The sequence below is a fragment of the Bison bison genome, unplaced genomic scaffold (assembly GCF_000754665.1).
Source record: "Bison bison bison isolate TAMUID 2011002044 unplaced genomic scaffold, Bison_UMD1.0 scf7180017864485, whole genome shotgun sequence".
Taxonomy (NCBI): Eukaryota; Metazoa; Chordata; class Mammalia; order Artiodactyla; family Bovidae; genus Bison; species Bison bison.
The window spans coordinates 8,023,078-8,039,141 of record NW_011495045.1 but is presented as its reverse complement, the minus strand read 5'-3'; the positions used below and the strand labels follow the sequence as shown (position 1 = coordinate 8,039,141).

Below are 16,064 nucleotides of genomic sequence, written 5' to 3'. Positions count from 1 at the left end.
AATGAAGGGTTATTTTAAAATACACACATGTAATTCTTTTATTAAAACTCAAGGCAGAGCATTTTGATATATATTTTAAGTTATGCAAATATACACATGACTAAAATATGTAACAAACATATACATACTCAGATGCACACAAACTCCAGATGTGCCATTTTTCATTGTGGGTTGTGTCTTCCATAAGGGAAAAAGGCATATTAATCATTTCTTTTACTGCTAAGGGGATGGGTGCTGCTCTCATATTTCAGAAAGGGGCTGGAAAGTGAGGGAAGCCAAACTTTTTCCTATTTAAGGCCAAAGCACAGGAATCTCAGTGGCTGAGTTTTATGACGGGCCCGGTGCTGAAGGGCAGGGAACAACTGATGGTGCTACTCTGACCTGCTTTTCTTTTCTCCTTTTTGCACAAAGAGTCTCATGTCTGACATTTAGACATGATGAGCTTTGTGCAAAAGGGGACCTGGTTACTTTTCGCTCTGCTTCATCCCACTGTTATTTTGGCACAACAGGAAGGTGAGTAGGTATTGCTTTCAAGAAACTTCATGGGGTTTTTGTTTTTACTTCTCCTAACAAACAGGTAGAAAGGGGAAATCTGTCTCAAAATGCTAATTTTGTCTGTCAGCTCCCAGCTGTGAAATGTAGAACTGACCAGGATGGTGCCTTTTATATTTGCTTAAAGAGAATATTGTCATTTCTGTATTTAAAAGTTCTCCAGTCGTTGAAGATAAAGATGTTCTTGTACTAACTTGTTTTCATGTTAACGGTACTGGAAACTCTTTAAATGGCTTTAAAAAGTTTCCCTCCTGGATTGTTAACATCTTGGAATGCTTCCCTAAGCAATCTGGAAGTTATTGGTCTCTTGTAATACTTTTATGCTCTCCTTTGTATGCTGGGTTCTTTGTCAGGATAGAGTACTAAGCATTGTTTACCCAGTAAGATAAGATAATTAAAAAATAGCATGCTTTAAGTATAGTCTACAGGGAAATATTATATATTATTAGAGTCACCAAATATATTTCTGTAAGATAGCAACAGTATCTTCAGTGTTCTTTAAACAGGTTCAAACTGCAAAGTTTCATCATTTCTATTTTTTGGGGAGGGGTTTCAAGCACTTACATAGTTGATTAACATGTATTTGCTAATACTTTATTGTTAAGGGTCTAGTGTTTTTGCATGTTCTTCATTTTAACAGCTTTTATGTTAATAAGGAGAAGATTTATGAAAATATTTTCAATAGAATGTTTGACTTTTCTGCAAACAAGGTAAAGACGCTAGTGCTGTTTGACTTCAAAAAGTTGATTTGCTCTATATTCTAATAAGTGCAAGCAGTGATTTTCATGTTCTAATTTCCTCGAAGCCATGTTTAGTTCATTATTTCATTCTGTGAAAACGTGTCTTTTAATTTTTATGTTTCTCAGAGTCATGAAAATATCTGACATAGTAGAATTAAAATTTTCGTATAGATAAGTCTTTAAGTGCTAAATTTGAAGATGCTAGAAGTCTCTACATTTCTACACATAATAAAAAACTTTACATTTAAGCCTATTGCTTTGGTGAACTGTGTCTGAAAACAGCTTTTCAATTTTAATATCATGCCTTTAATGTCCTCACAGGTTGTATATGTAAGTTGGGGGACACACCCAATGATCTCGCTTCAGTTACATTCAGCCATGGTCACAAAAGAAAAGAAACATCCATATTCTTTGTTTCCTTTATTTCTTCTCCTCCTTTTTCCTCTTCTCCCTTCCTTTCTCCACCCCTTTTGGCCTCTTTCCACCTCCCCCTTGTCTTCCCTTCGCTTGTCACCCCACCCCCTTCCTAGGCAAGCCCATGTCTGCTCTTCCCTCTCCTCTTTCTCTGTCACTCTCTCCCTCATCCCCAAGTGTCCTCCATGTGCCTCCATCTTTTTTCTCTCTTCCTTTCTCCTGTCTTCTCTGCCTTTCATTCTTGCATTCTCAACTCTCTTTCCTCCCTCCTCTCTTTCCCTCCCCATTCTATCCTCCCAGAAGATGTCACAACTCCCAGTCCTAGGCTAAAATACCAAATGACTTCTACCACATCCCCCCACCTCAATCAAATCTTTTACCTTTTTAAAAATTCTTAACTTCTCCTAATTTCCAGGGGGAAAAAAAATCACAAAGTTCTCATTTACTGGAAAGACTACAAAACTTTTGCATTTAGTTCAAAAGAGTGACAAAATATTTGTGGTTGCTTGGTGGTTACAATCTTTTATAATCATTATGGCTATTTTTCTTCTCATTCCCACTTTAGAGGGGAAAAAGTGTTTAATACCTACAGTATCTTTATATCACATAAGTTCTTTTCATTTTCCCTTTAGTTTCAAAATATAATAAATAGTCATGAAATTTTGCTTTTAGGCTTAAAAGAACTTGAAAAAGATTTTGTTCAGCTTACTGTTTTCGTTTGTCATGAAAAAAAAATTGTTTTAAAATAGGATATCTTATTTTTCTTACAGGTTTTAAAAAAAATCTTTCTGATAGATTAGCTATAGGAAGGTTATAGGAGGTGGTTGAATGTTCAAGACATTGAGAATACTCATATATAGTTCTGGAGTATGGGTTTCTTATAAATATCCTGAGAAACAGAACAGCCCTAGTAAACACTAACTTCTAGTTGACTCACACAAATTTTCTGGAACGTAAAACAGGTCCTTACAAAATTTTTGTCTTTTTACAAATCTGTGAAAGCTCTATTTAATTCATATGTTTTCTTGAACCAGTGGAGAAATGTGATCTGTTTTATATTTCCTGTAGTTTATAAACACGCCAAGTTTTAAGTATTGATACAAAGACTCGCCACCTAGTGGCTGACAGTTACCATTTGCATACTAATGCCAACATAAATTTTACACAGCTGTATTCCATAACCTTATAATGATATTTTAAAATAGTACTTGTGAATTTTAAATATTAAATACTACTTTGCTAAGAAAATAGGTATGTTACTGATAAAATATTGTCAAGCACACATACTCACACACAAGCACATGGTAATAATATTCAAAGACAGGAAATGGACTTGACTGTTATGGCCATTTTCAAAATTCAGTATATAACTTTACACATATAACATATAACTATTTTTGTGAATATTTGTAAAGTTTCTCATTTTTTTAAAATATTTGACATAAGTATTTTAGTTATAGCTTATTAGTTGGTAAATAAAAGGATTAAAAATTATTACTTCTATTGATTCATTAGGGCAGGGAGATAAACTTTTATTTTAATTCAAAGTGTTTTAATGTTTCAGCTTATATTTTGTTACTCTGATAACTCCACTGTGATAATGAATTGTGAGCATTTAATTGTTTTAGAATTAAAGTCCACTGTAAATGGACTCAGAGAATCAGTTCTTTACCACAGGTAAAGAAGAGTCTATTTTGTTATGCTTATTTCCATTATGCTTTAAGAGGGGATTTGTAACTGATGAAGCTTGTTCAAGTTTTCTGGTTTATGTTGCCCTTAAAATGAAACATGCCAAACTATTGAAAAAATGTAGCATAAAATCACTAGAAACAATTGTACTTTTAAAAGGAAAGAATACATAATTGGTCAGGTAAATCAGTGTCAGTCATATAACATAGATTCAGTGGTTTAGCTAAGATTACACACTAGGAAATAACTAGGGGTTAAGACTAGAACAAAAGTTCTGTTAAATCTTAGGTAATTAGAGGATACAAAACAAACATGTAATCCAGGGTATCTGAATTTTCTTGTTTTTTAACTGTCGTTCATAGGAGATGGTAAAAAATTGTATATTGTCCTAGAAAATACATGAGTTAATGCACTTCTAAGGTTAAAAAAAAGATAATTTTTTTCTGTTTAACACTTTGAATTATTAAGTCTACTTTTAAAATAGGAGCCTCCTTTATAATTTAACCAGAAATTATCTTCAGTTCTGTAAAAATATAAATTTCAAGTAAATAAAGTACTGATACAAAATTTTGTGTTTTTCATTCATGATACCTTGCATTTTCTTCCCATCTCTGGAGTATTCATCATCAGATGACCAAAATGCCCATAAGTAAACAGATTCTGACTAAATTCTGAAATTAAACATCTCTATTATAAGAGAAAAGAGCAAAGCCAGGGAAACAATTCTGGTAAAGAAAGAAAGACTTGTGGTTATGTGCTTTTTACTAATTCAGATTCTTGGGTTGATGTCTTATCTACAGGCTCATTATAAAAAATCAAGAACTGTTGGATGTGAGTTTTCCAGGAGTAGAGTTGAAATTAAAAACCCTCACGAAAGTCCCTGTTCCACACTACAGAGTTGCATGCAAGACTTTTGAGTAGTCACTCAGGGAGAAGAGCGCCATCTACTGAAACCCCATGGTTTCCACTGTGGCTGACTGGCGCAGAGTTCAAAGATTACGCAGCTCAGTTCTTTCATTTTGTAACATCAAATGATATCACCACCTTGAAGTGATTAAAGTGGATTGCTTAAGAGTTAAAGTTTTAAAGATGAAAGATGTTATTGCCTTTGCTGGACATGAAGAACATTTGTAAAGTTTCCAGGTCTACAATAACTTTCTGGAAACGTCTCAGAGGGCTGTTTCTTGTAAAACAGCTTTCCTTAGAAAAAAGTGCAGTGCTCTTGTTTTCCACATTGAAAAGAAAAAAAAAGGAGAGGGGTAGTGTGGTATAACAAATATCTAGAGTTTTCAAACGGGAAACTTGGCCTGTTTCATGTCATGATGACAACGGAAAAAAACGAGATAGCAAGTCTTACACAAATCATTTGTTAACTGCAGCTTGGGAAGTTACATTAACCACTAGAATTTCTGTCTGCGCCTAATGAAAACACAGCAGAAATGGATTCCTTTCAGATTAACTAATACAACCCTTGTATTTTCCATGACTGAGGTCAAGAACTGCCATTAAAATGTAATCTTAGTGAACAAAATGAAAAGTTCAAAGAAGAGAGCAAAACTTAGTGTTCCCCAAAGATGTAAAAACTGAAGATAAAGGATCCAGAACCTATTAAAAGTTATATTTGCTTTGGAAAGTCAGATTAAGAAAGTATTGCTTCAGCAAAATGGCATTTATTTTTTCAAAACTTTGTTTTCTATAATATTTGGTGTGGAGGAGAGCAAACAGGGACTGTTTCTCAAGTTAATTAAAATCAGAGAAACTCTCTGGAGCTGCCTGATATGTTCATCTATGTCCGCATACAGAAGGGAATCTCTTAATGAAGTTAGAAGTTCATTAATATGACTCATTTAGTTACTATATGTGCTGCCACTCAATCTTAGACATCCTAAATATATATATTTTTCTGCATGAATACATAAGCCTTATCTGTTCATTGTTGTTGCTGCAGATAGGATCCTGGTTTTCTGTATCTAGTAAAACATATGCTGAGTTCCCAGTGCCAGTTAATCCTGTTGGTGGTCTGGATGTCATTAGGGTGGTCTTGGAGATTAAACTCTTTTTCATAAGTTCAGAAGAAAATAAACAACAGAATTCAATTCCAGATGTTGTCTTCTTGTTTTGAGGCCAGATTGAAAAGATTTTCTGCAGAAAAATGTTATTCCTTTAAAAAAATAGAAAAGAAAACCCTGCTTTTTTACATTCTGATTTCAAATTTGCTGAACTTAGAAATTATAATGGGACAGCCTATGCTGCCCTTGAAACTACAGAAAGGGAATAGAATGTAGTCGCTAAGAATATCAGATTTAGAGATAACCTTTCCTAGGCTCAAATCGTAGCTTCACCTCTTACCATATAACCTTGGGGAAATCGCTTCCTGTCTGTGTATCTCCGCTTCCCTATCTGTAAAATGAGTATTATGATGGCACCCACCTCCGCAGGCTTGTGGGAAGATTAAGTAGGATAGATATGCAACACATATAGAACAGTGCCAGCAACACAGGAAAGACAGACACAAACTCTGCCTAGTATGAGTTTTACTAACACTGGAAAATAAAATTACTGTAAGGAAGGTGAAATTAAAATACTTCATAATTCAGTGATAAGGAAAGTAAAGAATAGCATTTTGGTTATCAGACATAAAATTTAAAGATGTTTGCCAACTGTAATTATATAAGTAGAATATGTTTTCTTCAGTATTCTTACAATTTGTCACTAATCAGATTATATTATAATGCAATGGCTGATTGTTAGATATATGATACTTTTAATTCTAATTCTTTAATTATTTTTATTTTTCACAGGAGAAAATCTTAAAGGAAATTTCTAATTGGAGACATAAAAATCATATATCTATAAGGAATAAAACAAGAAAACATCTAGAAATGATTCATAAAATTTCTTGGTCTTTGGTTTTTTTGTAGGGGATAAGAATAAGAAGACTCTACCTTGTCCATGCAAAAACCACTTTAAAATTGAAATTATCCATCTACCTAGGTCTACAGATATTTCTTTCAGTCCTTTTTGTTAACTCGTCTAACATATTTTAACATATTCTGATTAATAATAGCAGCCAAAACATATTTAATAAAAATGTATGTTTTCCAAACATTAGTATAATTTAAAAGCCAAATATATTTCAATTGAAAACTATATGAATTCCTTTTGTTCACACTTACAAAATATTCAGCTTTCTACAGTAACAGGAAAATGTTATGATAATTTGCATATCACATCTGTTATTTTTAGATTTTCAGGTTAAAGAACACCTTTTCTCTGAGAAAGATTCAGTAAAAAGGGAAGAGGAAAAAAAACTAAACCTGCCACTCAAGCTAAATTAACAATTTGATTGGATGCTTCAAGGCATATAATTTTTACTCCAAAACTAGAATTAAGACAAAGATAACTTACAGTGTATTATAGTTTAGTCACAAGAGTAAAATTTTATCAAATCAGCATAAATTTACATGAAGAATGGAAACCAAAACAACAAAATGAAACTTTTAAGAACATCTGAAAATATAAGATTATGTTACTCAATTTTATTTTTCTCTAAAATTCCAAAGAGCTAGAAAATTAAAGAGGCAAAGAAGGGATTATGTCATACACTAGTTTCATTTTGTTAAATAACTTAGATGATGATTTAGTCTAATGCATTGTTGTGTGACCACAAAGAATTGATTTCAGGACTGCTTTTTGTACTCAGAAACAGGAAGTAACATGAGAGATGGGGTTTAAAATTAGTTATACATTGGAACAGGGAGACTTAGTTTAAGCAGTAACAACAAAGGAGGGAATTGGAAAATCTACTATTTGTGCAGTAGTAAAAATGAGATTATTTGCCTTTTCTTTAACATATTTGCAAAAGTATGTAACATTTCTTTTCATCAAAGCTTTTCTGAATTTAGATATCTAGAAAAGAAGGGAATAACATGAGATGACTATTGTTTCTGAATTCCATTTTCTATTTTATTTCTAAACACTGCAAGTGGCTAACTAGAGCATTTTATTCCTTTTAAAAACAAAACATTTTTTTTTTCCTTGACTCTGGCATGATTTTCTCACATACAACTAGGCTATGGTCCTAAAACTGAGGACTGTGAGACATTTGTGTAAGAGGTTTAGCTTCTAACAGAACATACTGCCAACCATATTTGGTCATACCCAAAACAAAAAGTTAAAGGGAACTGCATAAAATTCTCTGTTCTTTCAACAAGGGTGACTGAGATAGAACAGTAAAGAAAAGTCTGACATTCAGGTGCAAGTTTCTATAGGAACTGACTTCAGGAGAGCCAAATTTCTTTCAAATGGATGAGAGATAAATTATGGCAATAAATAGAAGTGTATTAATTCTTACTTTTCAACCATTCCAACTTTCTTCTTTTATTTAGAACAAATCATATTTTTTTAAAAGTACACCAAATTAACTCAATCTTTATATTGAGACCTTTATGTTATAAAAAGCATAACACACATGTATGACTCCAAATAAAATTTGAAAACAAAAAACAAAATAATTTCCATTTATGTAACATTGGGCTTAACCCCAATTCTAACAAATTCATTTACAAATTTAAATATCAATATTATGCTTATTTGTTTACTGGTTTACAGAGGGAATGGAAAATACTGTGTTCTAGGTTTGATGATACCTTCAATGAGACACAAACATAGGAGTATGAATACATAAGGGAAAATTTTTATGTTAATTTTAAGGCAGATTATAAACATAGGAAGAGAAGATATTAAAAATACGAGATGCTTGACCCTAGCTCTGTCATCTTCATTTGTCTTTAATACATCATCAGTATCCAGCACCTAATTTTTATAACACAGGCCCTATGTTAAATACAGAAAGATATTCTTGACCCAAAGGCAAAGCGCTAAAAAAATTGTTAGTATAAACTGATGGTGTCTTTTTTTCTTCCCTAGCTTTATTGAAGTGTAAATGACAAATAAAATTGTATATATTTAAGGTGTACTTCTCTGATAGCTCAGTTGATAAAGAATCCGCTTGCAGTGAAAGATAACCCTGTTCAATTCCTGGGTCGGGAAGATCCTCTGGAGAAGGAGTAGGCTACCAGTTCCAGTATTCTTGGGCTTCCCTTGTGGCTCAGCCGGTAAAGAATCTGCCTGCAATGCAGGAGACCTGGGTTCAATCCCTGGGTTGGGAAGATCCCCTGAAGAAGGGAAAGGTTACCTACTCCAGTATTCTGACCTGGAGAATATCATGGATTGTATAGTCCATGGGGTCCCGAAGAGTCGGGCAACTTTCACTGAACAACTTTCACTTTCAAGGTTACAACATGATGAGTTGATATATATACACATTGTGAAATGATTACCACAATCAAGTCAACTAATACATCCAGCATCTCACATAGTTTCCTTTGTGTGTATGCGTGGTGAAAACACTTAAAATCTACTCTTTTACCAAATTTCAAACACACAACGCAATATTGCTACCTGTAGCCAATGTTCTGTACACTAATGATATTTTCAAAGAAGCTGAGAAGCCTGAGAGCCATATTATTAATGAGAAAAATCTTGAACTAAAACCAATCTGTTGAAACACTCCATATAATGCTAATTTAAAGAAGGTTTTTAAATAATTCATATAAGAAAAGGGAGCCACTGTAAACATTGAAGAGTGTATTTCATGCAATTTTATTAAACAATCTTTCATCTCATCAAAACTTTCAGACCTTTTCTGAAAACCAGTGAGCTTAGTTCTAAGTATAAGATGTCAGTTCTCCTTAGCAAAAAACTTTAATGTCTGGATCCTTACAGTTCATAAAATAATATGAAAAAAGATTGCACTTCTCTTAAGCATGTCTTTCAAAACACCATTTTGATAGGCCTACTTCATTCACATTAGGTAAGCATTCTGGCATTCAGCTTTTATGCTCACAAAGTATAAAGGAATGCTCCTTTAAAGCCGAGACAATATTTCTTTCCAATGTTCTCATCTGTTTCAAACATGGAGGAGAAACTAAAATAACTTTTTAAAATAAACAAATTCTTTCTTGCCTACTTAAAATTGCAATGAAAAAAATCATGCTTTCTTTTATTAGCTGTAAATCACATAGGGTAATTATAACATGTAAGAATGGACTTTTAAACCTCTTGAATCCATCAAAGGTGTAGCACAAGATCATTAAAGTTGTATGTATACACACAGATGGAAATGAGAAATGGAGGGATCCTGTACAGTCCATAGTTTCTAAAATTCTACTTTTTTTTCTAAATTTTTACTGAGTCAGTTAAACCTCTAAACCCAAATATTGGGTTGGTCAAAAAGTTCATTCAGGTTTTTCCATAACATTTCATGGGAAAAACACAAACAAATGTTTTGGCCAACCCTATATTTAACATTAATTCAGGTATGGAGAAGGTACAAAAATGGGAACTTGGAAAGGTTTGCTTCATGTCTGTATGTAGTATCTAGAAAGAAAAATCTAGGACTCTCCCAAAGGCTTTTAGGCCATAAGGCACCAAAAAGTGTATTCAAACTACTTGCCTTCTCCCAAGCAGGCCTCTTTCAGCAGGCATTTTAAAGATTATGGCTCTGAGAAAATAAAATTTCACTGTTTCACAAAAACACAAATACTGAACAAGTATGTGATTCGTTTGCAAAAATTTTTGCAGATATTTAGTAACTTCTGATTTATTTACTCAGTTACTGGCAAGTTATCATAGTAGCCCTCAAAAGCTAAAGTTGTATTCAACCACAATTCAGAGCCACTGCTTTAAAAATTGAGACCAGTTTTTAGTTTGGCAACCCTTAAGCCGATTCATTGTTAATAGCCACTGAAATTTCAGTACCCTACATATAATTAGGAAACAAGTCTAAAATTTTGGTCAAAGTGAATTTTTGACCATTTTAAGCCACAAATACACATGGTCGTGATTCATATTTTTCCCTATTATTTTAACATATTCCCTGCCAATTTTTGTTTAAAAAAAATTTAGTGATTTGGAGACCACTTTACATCCATATGGGATATACAATATATTGTAGCATATCATATTAATGCCCAACAGAGCTAACAGTGATAGTCAATACATACAATGAGACTTCTTGAGGTTTTCCCAGGAATCTGGAAGTTTTATGTTGCCAAGAGTAGCTCAGTTTTCCCCTGAATTTCTCAACTAGGTTAATAAAATCCAGAAAGTCTTCAGAGTTAGTGACAGAACCACCTTTATAGTTTAATGCTTCCATCTATAGCTAAAGCAAAGAATAGCAATTAGAAAAACTTCTTTTCAATTGCACAATTAATACATAAATGCTTAAGTGAGCATGGGATTTCCACTGGTGTTAAATTCTTACTACAAGCAAAATTAAAATATCTACTGGCCCTAAGGCAGTTTTATCTTGGTGTGCTAGTTTGATGTTAATAAACAGATTTGGTATTTTAATTATTACTACATAATTAAGACTACTTAGCAAATTATGTAGGGAGAACATAATATTCTTGGTAGTTTAATTTTTGGATTTTTTTTAATGTGAAATATCACACCATCTCTCTCCTATTTTCCAGCTGTTGACGGAGGATGCTCCCATCTCGGTCAGTCTTATGCAGATAGAGATGTATGGAAACCAGAACCGTGCCAAATATGCGTCTGTGACTCAGGATCCGTTCTCTGTGATGACATAATATGTGACGACCAAGAATTAGACTGCCCCAACCCTGAAATCCCGTTTGGAGAATGTTGTGCAGTTTGCCCACAGCCTCCAACAGCTGTGAGTTGAAAGAAAATCTGTATATATTCATGATTCTTATTTAAACACATGAGTAGTTCCTATGTCATAGGAGCCAGAAAGGAAATGAAGGTAATATCTGGCAGTCAAATGGGCATTACCAGTAAAAGGTGAACCTTCCTATTTAAAACCAGGGGTTAGATATGATTTAGGGTAAGAAATTGGGACATATTTGATGAAAAATTTTTTCTGTGTTTAATCTATATCTTTTCCATTTATTAGCCCACTCGCCCTCCTAATGGTCAAGGACCTCAAGGCCCCAAGGGAGATCCAGTAAGTAAACAGTGAAAGGAAATTAGTTCATTGATGAGTTTGTTTTTTTTTCCTTCTAATAACCTTTCCATATTTGAACTTTCATCATTTATACATTTCCTTTAGTATCACATATTTAAACGATAACACATGAGAGCTCAAACTGAGAATCCATAATTGTGCATGTAAGCATTTGATCTCCCAAACTTTGTCTAATGTCTTCACTTCTCTTGTCAGTTTGAAAAATAAAATAGAGGTCAATATACAAAGGAATAAATTACACTGAAATGATTTACATCATTTGTTTAAAAATGTATAGATTCCCAAGAAAACATATCACATATATTGATTTCTTATAAGCACAGAAGCTACAATTTGATAATGATTCTAAATCACCAAGACTTTTCAGTGTTTTCTTTATTTTTATCTCTAATTTTTAGGGTCCTCCTGGTATTCCTGGGCGAAATGGCGATCCTGGTCCTCCAGGATCACCAGGCTCCCCAGGTTCTCCCGGCCCTCCTGGAATCTGTGAATCATGTCCTACTGGTGCCCAGGTAATACATTCTGGGACTAAAAGATCACCCATTTAAAACTATCTGCTTCATTTTCTCTTCTTTAGTCTATATTACATCTCACTTTTGTGGCATCCCTATATCTATTCTCTGATTTTATGTGTTTATCAAATTGTTATTTAGTGCTTATGTTTGTGCTAGGCACTGTCCTGTTTTATAAGTAAATTCACTTTCTCCATAATTCTAATGCCATTGCTACTATATCTTTACAAAATTTCCCAACTTCTCAGCAGGCATATAATATATGCACTATGTTTGAGAAATGAGCAATCAACTACCCAAAGAATTAACCCTGAGAATTTAGGAAGTGCTGCAGCTTGTTCCCCTTATAATCCTCCTGGTAAACCCTCTGAAAGTCTGTACCAAAAGCAGTTAAGGAGTTATGAACACTCCTTAATGACTTCAGGTCAAAAGGATTATGCAAGACTATGCAAATACTCTTGCCCAGGCTTCAGAGCACATCCTGCTCCTCTAGAAAAGCATGGCAACCCACTATCTCTGTATGTAAACTCTACATGTAACTCTGCATGTAAACAAATAAATAAATAAGACAATGTTTCTGCTGCATGGAATTAGGAAGAATTAGAAAACACATACACAAATCACTGTAGGTTGGGGAAAAAAAAGACTAAAAAAAAAATCAGCAGGAGACAAAGGATAGAGTCTAGCTTATTCTTATCATACTAACAAACAGAATCCGTTGCTAGGCCAAGAATTCAAAATAAAATAGTCTCCAAAGCAATCCAATAAAAATATAAACCTTTCCATTATTCTTCCTCTTGTTTTCTGTGGGGATGTCTATTTTTTTGGTGAATCTGTTAGGCATTAACCAAAAACTGGAGATATAAATTTTACTTGTATCAGTAATTTTGGACAAGTAATTTGACATCTTCATTTTTTCTGCTCAAAATGAGAGTCAGGTTATTTGATCTCAAGGCCTTAATCTATGATCCTATGTTTCCAAAGCTGTGGATATCACTTAGAAATGATATGCTTGGTTAAAGCATATAAAAACAAATTATTTAGAAACAAATTGCTTACAGTTAGTTGAAAAAAATTTGCATTGCATAGGCAAGTATTTCTGTAGGACATCTAATATCTAAAGTTACAGAGAGAATGAGCAAGATAATTAAATCATACATACATTCTCTGGCATGCAGAAAACTTTCTATCAATGAATAGATGTTGCATGCATTTCTACTAAATGCTTTTGTGAAGAACTATGATCTATATAGCAACATGATCTTATCTATCTGGTCTCTTTGCTACAGAACTATTCTCCCCAGTACGAAGCATATGATGTCAAGTCAGGAGTAGCAGGAGGAGGACTCGCAGGCTATCCTGGGCCAGCTGTATGTACAATTGTTTGTCAGCATTTCTGAGAATTATTTAGCCTTCTGTTCTGTTAAACCTTGAATGGTTGTTCTTCTAGTAACACAGTATTACAGCAGAATTGTACAAAATAGCTTATTTTTGTTAAGGCTGGGAAAGAAAATGGTAGGTTTACCATGATCCTTCTATCCGAATTCATTTTTTTCTTCACTGACTCATTTCACACCTGTTTTGCCATTCCTTCCTTCTTTACACAACCAGGGGGCACACCTGCCTTCATGCTTAGGTCTTACACACTATTTCCCAATTTTAACCAAATTTTGTTATTTTTTGCTTCCACTTTTCTTCTTTTTCAACCTGAGTTGTTCAGAATCTTCTTTTAATCTTTGTTCATTATTTAAATGCTGCTATCTAGATGACAATCCACAGGATAACAATCCATTATCACAATTCATCTCACTTCCAATCCTGAAATCAAATAACAAATGTTTCCAGAATTTATCAAGTCATTAAGTTCATCTACTGTAAGTGGTAGCAATTTACACTGTACCCAAAGGGTTTTCTTCCATGTAAATGACCTAGAGTTTTGATAGAAGAAAATAGCATAAAAGCATTGAAACGTGGGCATGCGTGCTTGAGGCGTGGTGTCCCATGTAAATGATCCTTTTTTTAAGAACAGCTCTTAGAAGGAACAGTACCAGGGAAGGTAATCATTTTACTGCCAGAAACAGGTAACTCTGTAAATGAGACATGGAGCTGGATTGCCAGGGATCATGGAGGGTTGCTGCCCAGATCATTGAACCCCATATTTCTAAAGCTTCTAAAATCAGAAAGTATAAAACTTCAGCTATTAGATCTAAATGATAAGTTACAGAAAGACGCTTAGTAGGCAAAAAGTAAAAAGATAATTTTTAAGTTTTAGAGCCTGGGTTTTATTTTTATTTTTTGTATCTTTTAAAACCAGAATGGTAATTGCATTAACTATGTAAATGTCAGTATCTCGTGTTTCTCAGCTACATTCACATTATGGATCCTATTTTTCAGTCAGACATACTGTTTTTACTAAAAAACAAGCAAACAAAAAAAGCCAAAAAAATCTAATACTTATATTTTTAATTACAAGATAAAATTTAAGAACTCATTTTCTAAATTTATTATCAGTATTTATAAATAGTATGCTAGAAAACTGAAGATTTTTCATTTAATCTGTATTTATGAACAAGGACAAATCATTTATAATTATAATTTATTGTTGCCCCAGGTACAGTGAGTCTTACATACACATCTAAATCTTCATATCAACACAACTCAATGATATTGGGTTAATTTACATCATTATTTTTAGAAACTTGTGTTTATAGTATGCAGATTAATATTTTTCCACATTGAGTTGGGCTGCCAGGCAAAAGTGTTCTTCACCAGCTCTAGCATCATCTTAATGTTGCCGAGATTCTCATAGCATTTTATGTAGATTTTTCCAGATTTGAAATGCCCCTTTTGGAGAACTCAGGTTAATGTTTTATAACATTTACCTATAATTTTTATTCACTCTGAGAGAATTTCATTTAAAATGAAGTTTTGTGATGAGATTTTCACTTAACATTAATAAAATAAATTATATCTATGAATAGTTACTGCATAATGAGGTATGTTGTTCTCATTTTTAAAGATGTCAGTATCATTCCAAACAGGGGAATCTCTGATGCCTGGATAAAGTGTGTTTCAGAAGCATTTGTTTTGTATTTATCCTTTGAATTCGTGTTACAGGGTCCTCCTGGCCCACCCGGACCCCCTGGCACATCTGGCCATCCTGGTGCCCCTGTAAGTATAGCCATCCGTGGCGATTTCTTTCTTATGAATATTATATGAGTCAAGTTAATACAGATCTTGCTGTAATTTTGCTATTCCAGCAGACATAATCCCAGTTAAGTACAGAAGTAGCAACCAAGCAACTATCACTCCTTTAAAGACGGAATTTCATGCTCAGTTCCTTTCCACCAACTGTTAGCACTTAAAAGTTTGGCAAAATTAAATCATTTTGTTAATTTGCATGTCATATGGCTTCAAGTCTGAAACAATGCAGTTTCAATAGAATTAAGTGTGTAAAATGGAATAAATGGATGATTCTGACCTGAAAATTTTTGGTTTCCATCTTTACAAACTGGAATAGAATTCACTGACTACATTCACAAATTCTGATTTCATACTATTTTCAAGATGTAAATGAATCATATGAAATTAAGTTAGTGTAAAAATATTTACATATTATTTATTCTATCCACTAGGGCGCTCCAGGATACCAAGGTCCCCCCGGTGAACCTGGGCAAGCTGGTCCGGCAGTAAGTAACATTTATAGCTATACTTAATAAATTGACAGTTTTAGATAGAAACCACCTTTATATTCTAAAACATAACCTACAAAATATTTATCAAATTTATTTAAAATAATAAGCTGTACTTTTAGGATTGTTTAACTGGTTCCAAAGATCTTTTGGACTCAGTCATTTCAATATCTTAGAGACACTATTTTAATCTAGGAATTTCTTGGCTAATTAGCCACCACAACAGTCCACTTCCTAGTATGAATACAACTCCTCTTTCTGTTAAATATAGATTAATTAATCTATTAATTAGTTCACCTATGTGTCTACTTTCTTGAAATATAATTTGTAAACTTAATTTTGTTGTAAAAGTCCACCAAGAAAACATGCTGTATAAATAAGATGAAGTTAGTTTGAATTAATATTTCAAAAT

At 33.4% G+C, this 16,064-nt stretch overlaps 1 protein-coding gene across 1 annotated transcript in view; it reads left to right on the top strand.

Annotated features, from left to right (window-relative positions):
* Positions 1–275: 275 nt before the first annotated feature.
* The window catches only part of COL3A1 (collagen, type III, alpha 1), a 39,946-nt gene continuing 24,157 nt past the window's right edge, over positions 276–16,064 (top strand). The window contains exons 1-7 of the mRNA XM_010862916.1: positions 276–513; positions 10,934–11,136; positions 11,377–11,427; positions 11,847–11,960; positions 13,250–13,330; positions 15,078–15,131; positions 15,596–15,649. Of these exons, the coding sequence (XP_010861218.1) occupies positions 435–513; positions 10,934–11,136; positions 11,377–11,427; positions 11,847–11,960; positions 13,250–13,330; positions 15,078–15,131; positions 15,596–15,649 (636 nt within the window). The 5' untranslated portion in view covers positions 276–434. The remainder of the gene's footprint in view (positions 514–10,933; positions 11,137–11,376; positions 11,428–11,846; positions 11,961–13,249; positions 13,331–15,077; positions 15,132–15,595; positions 15,650–16,064) is intronic.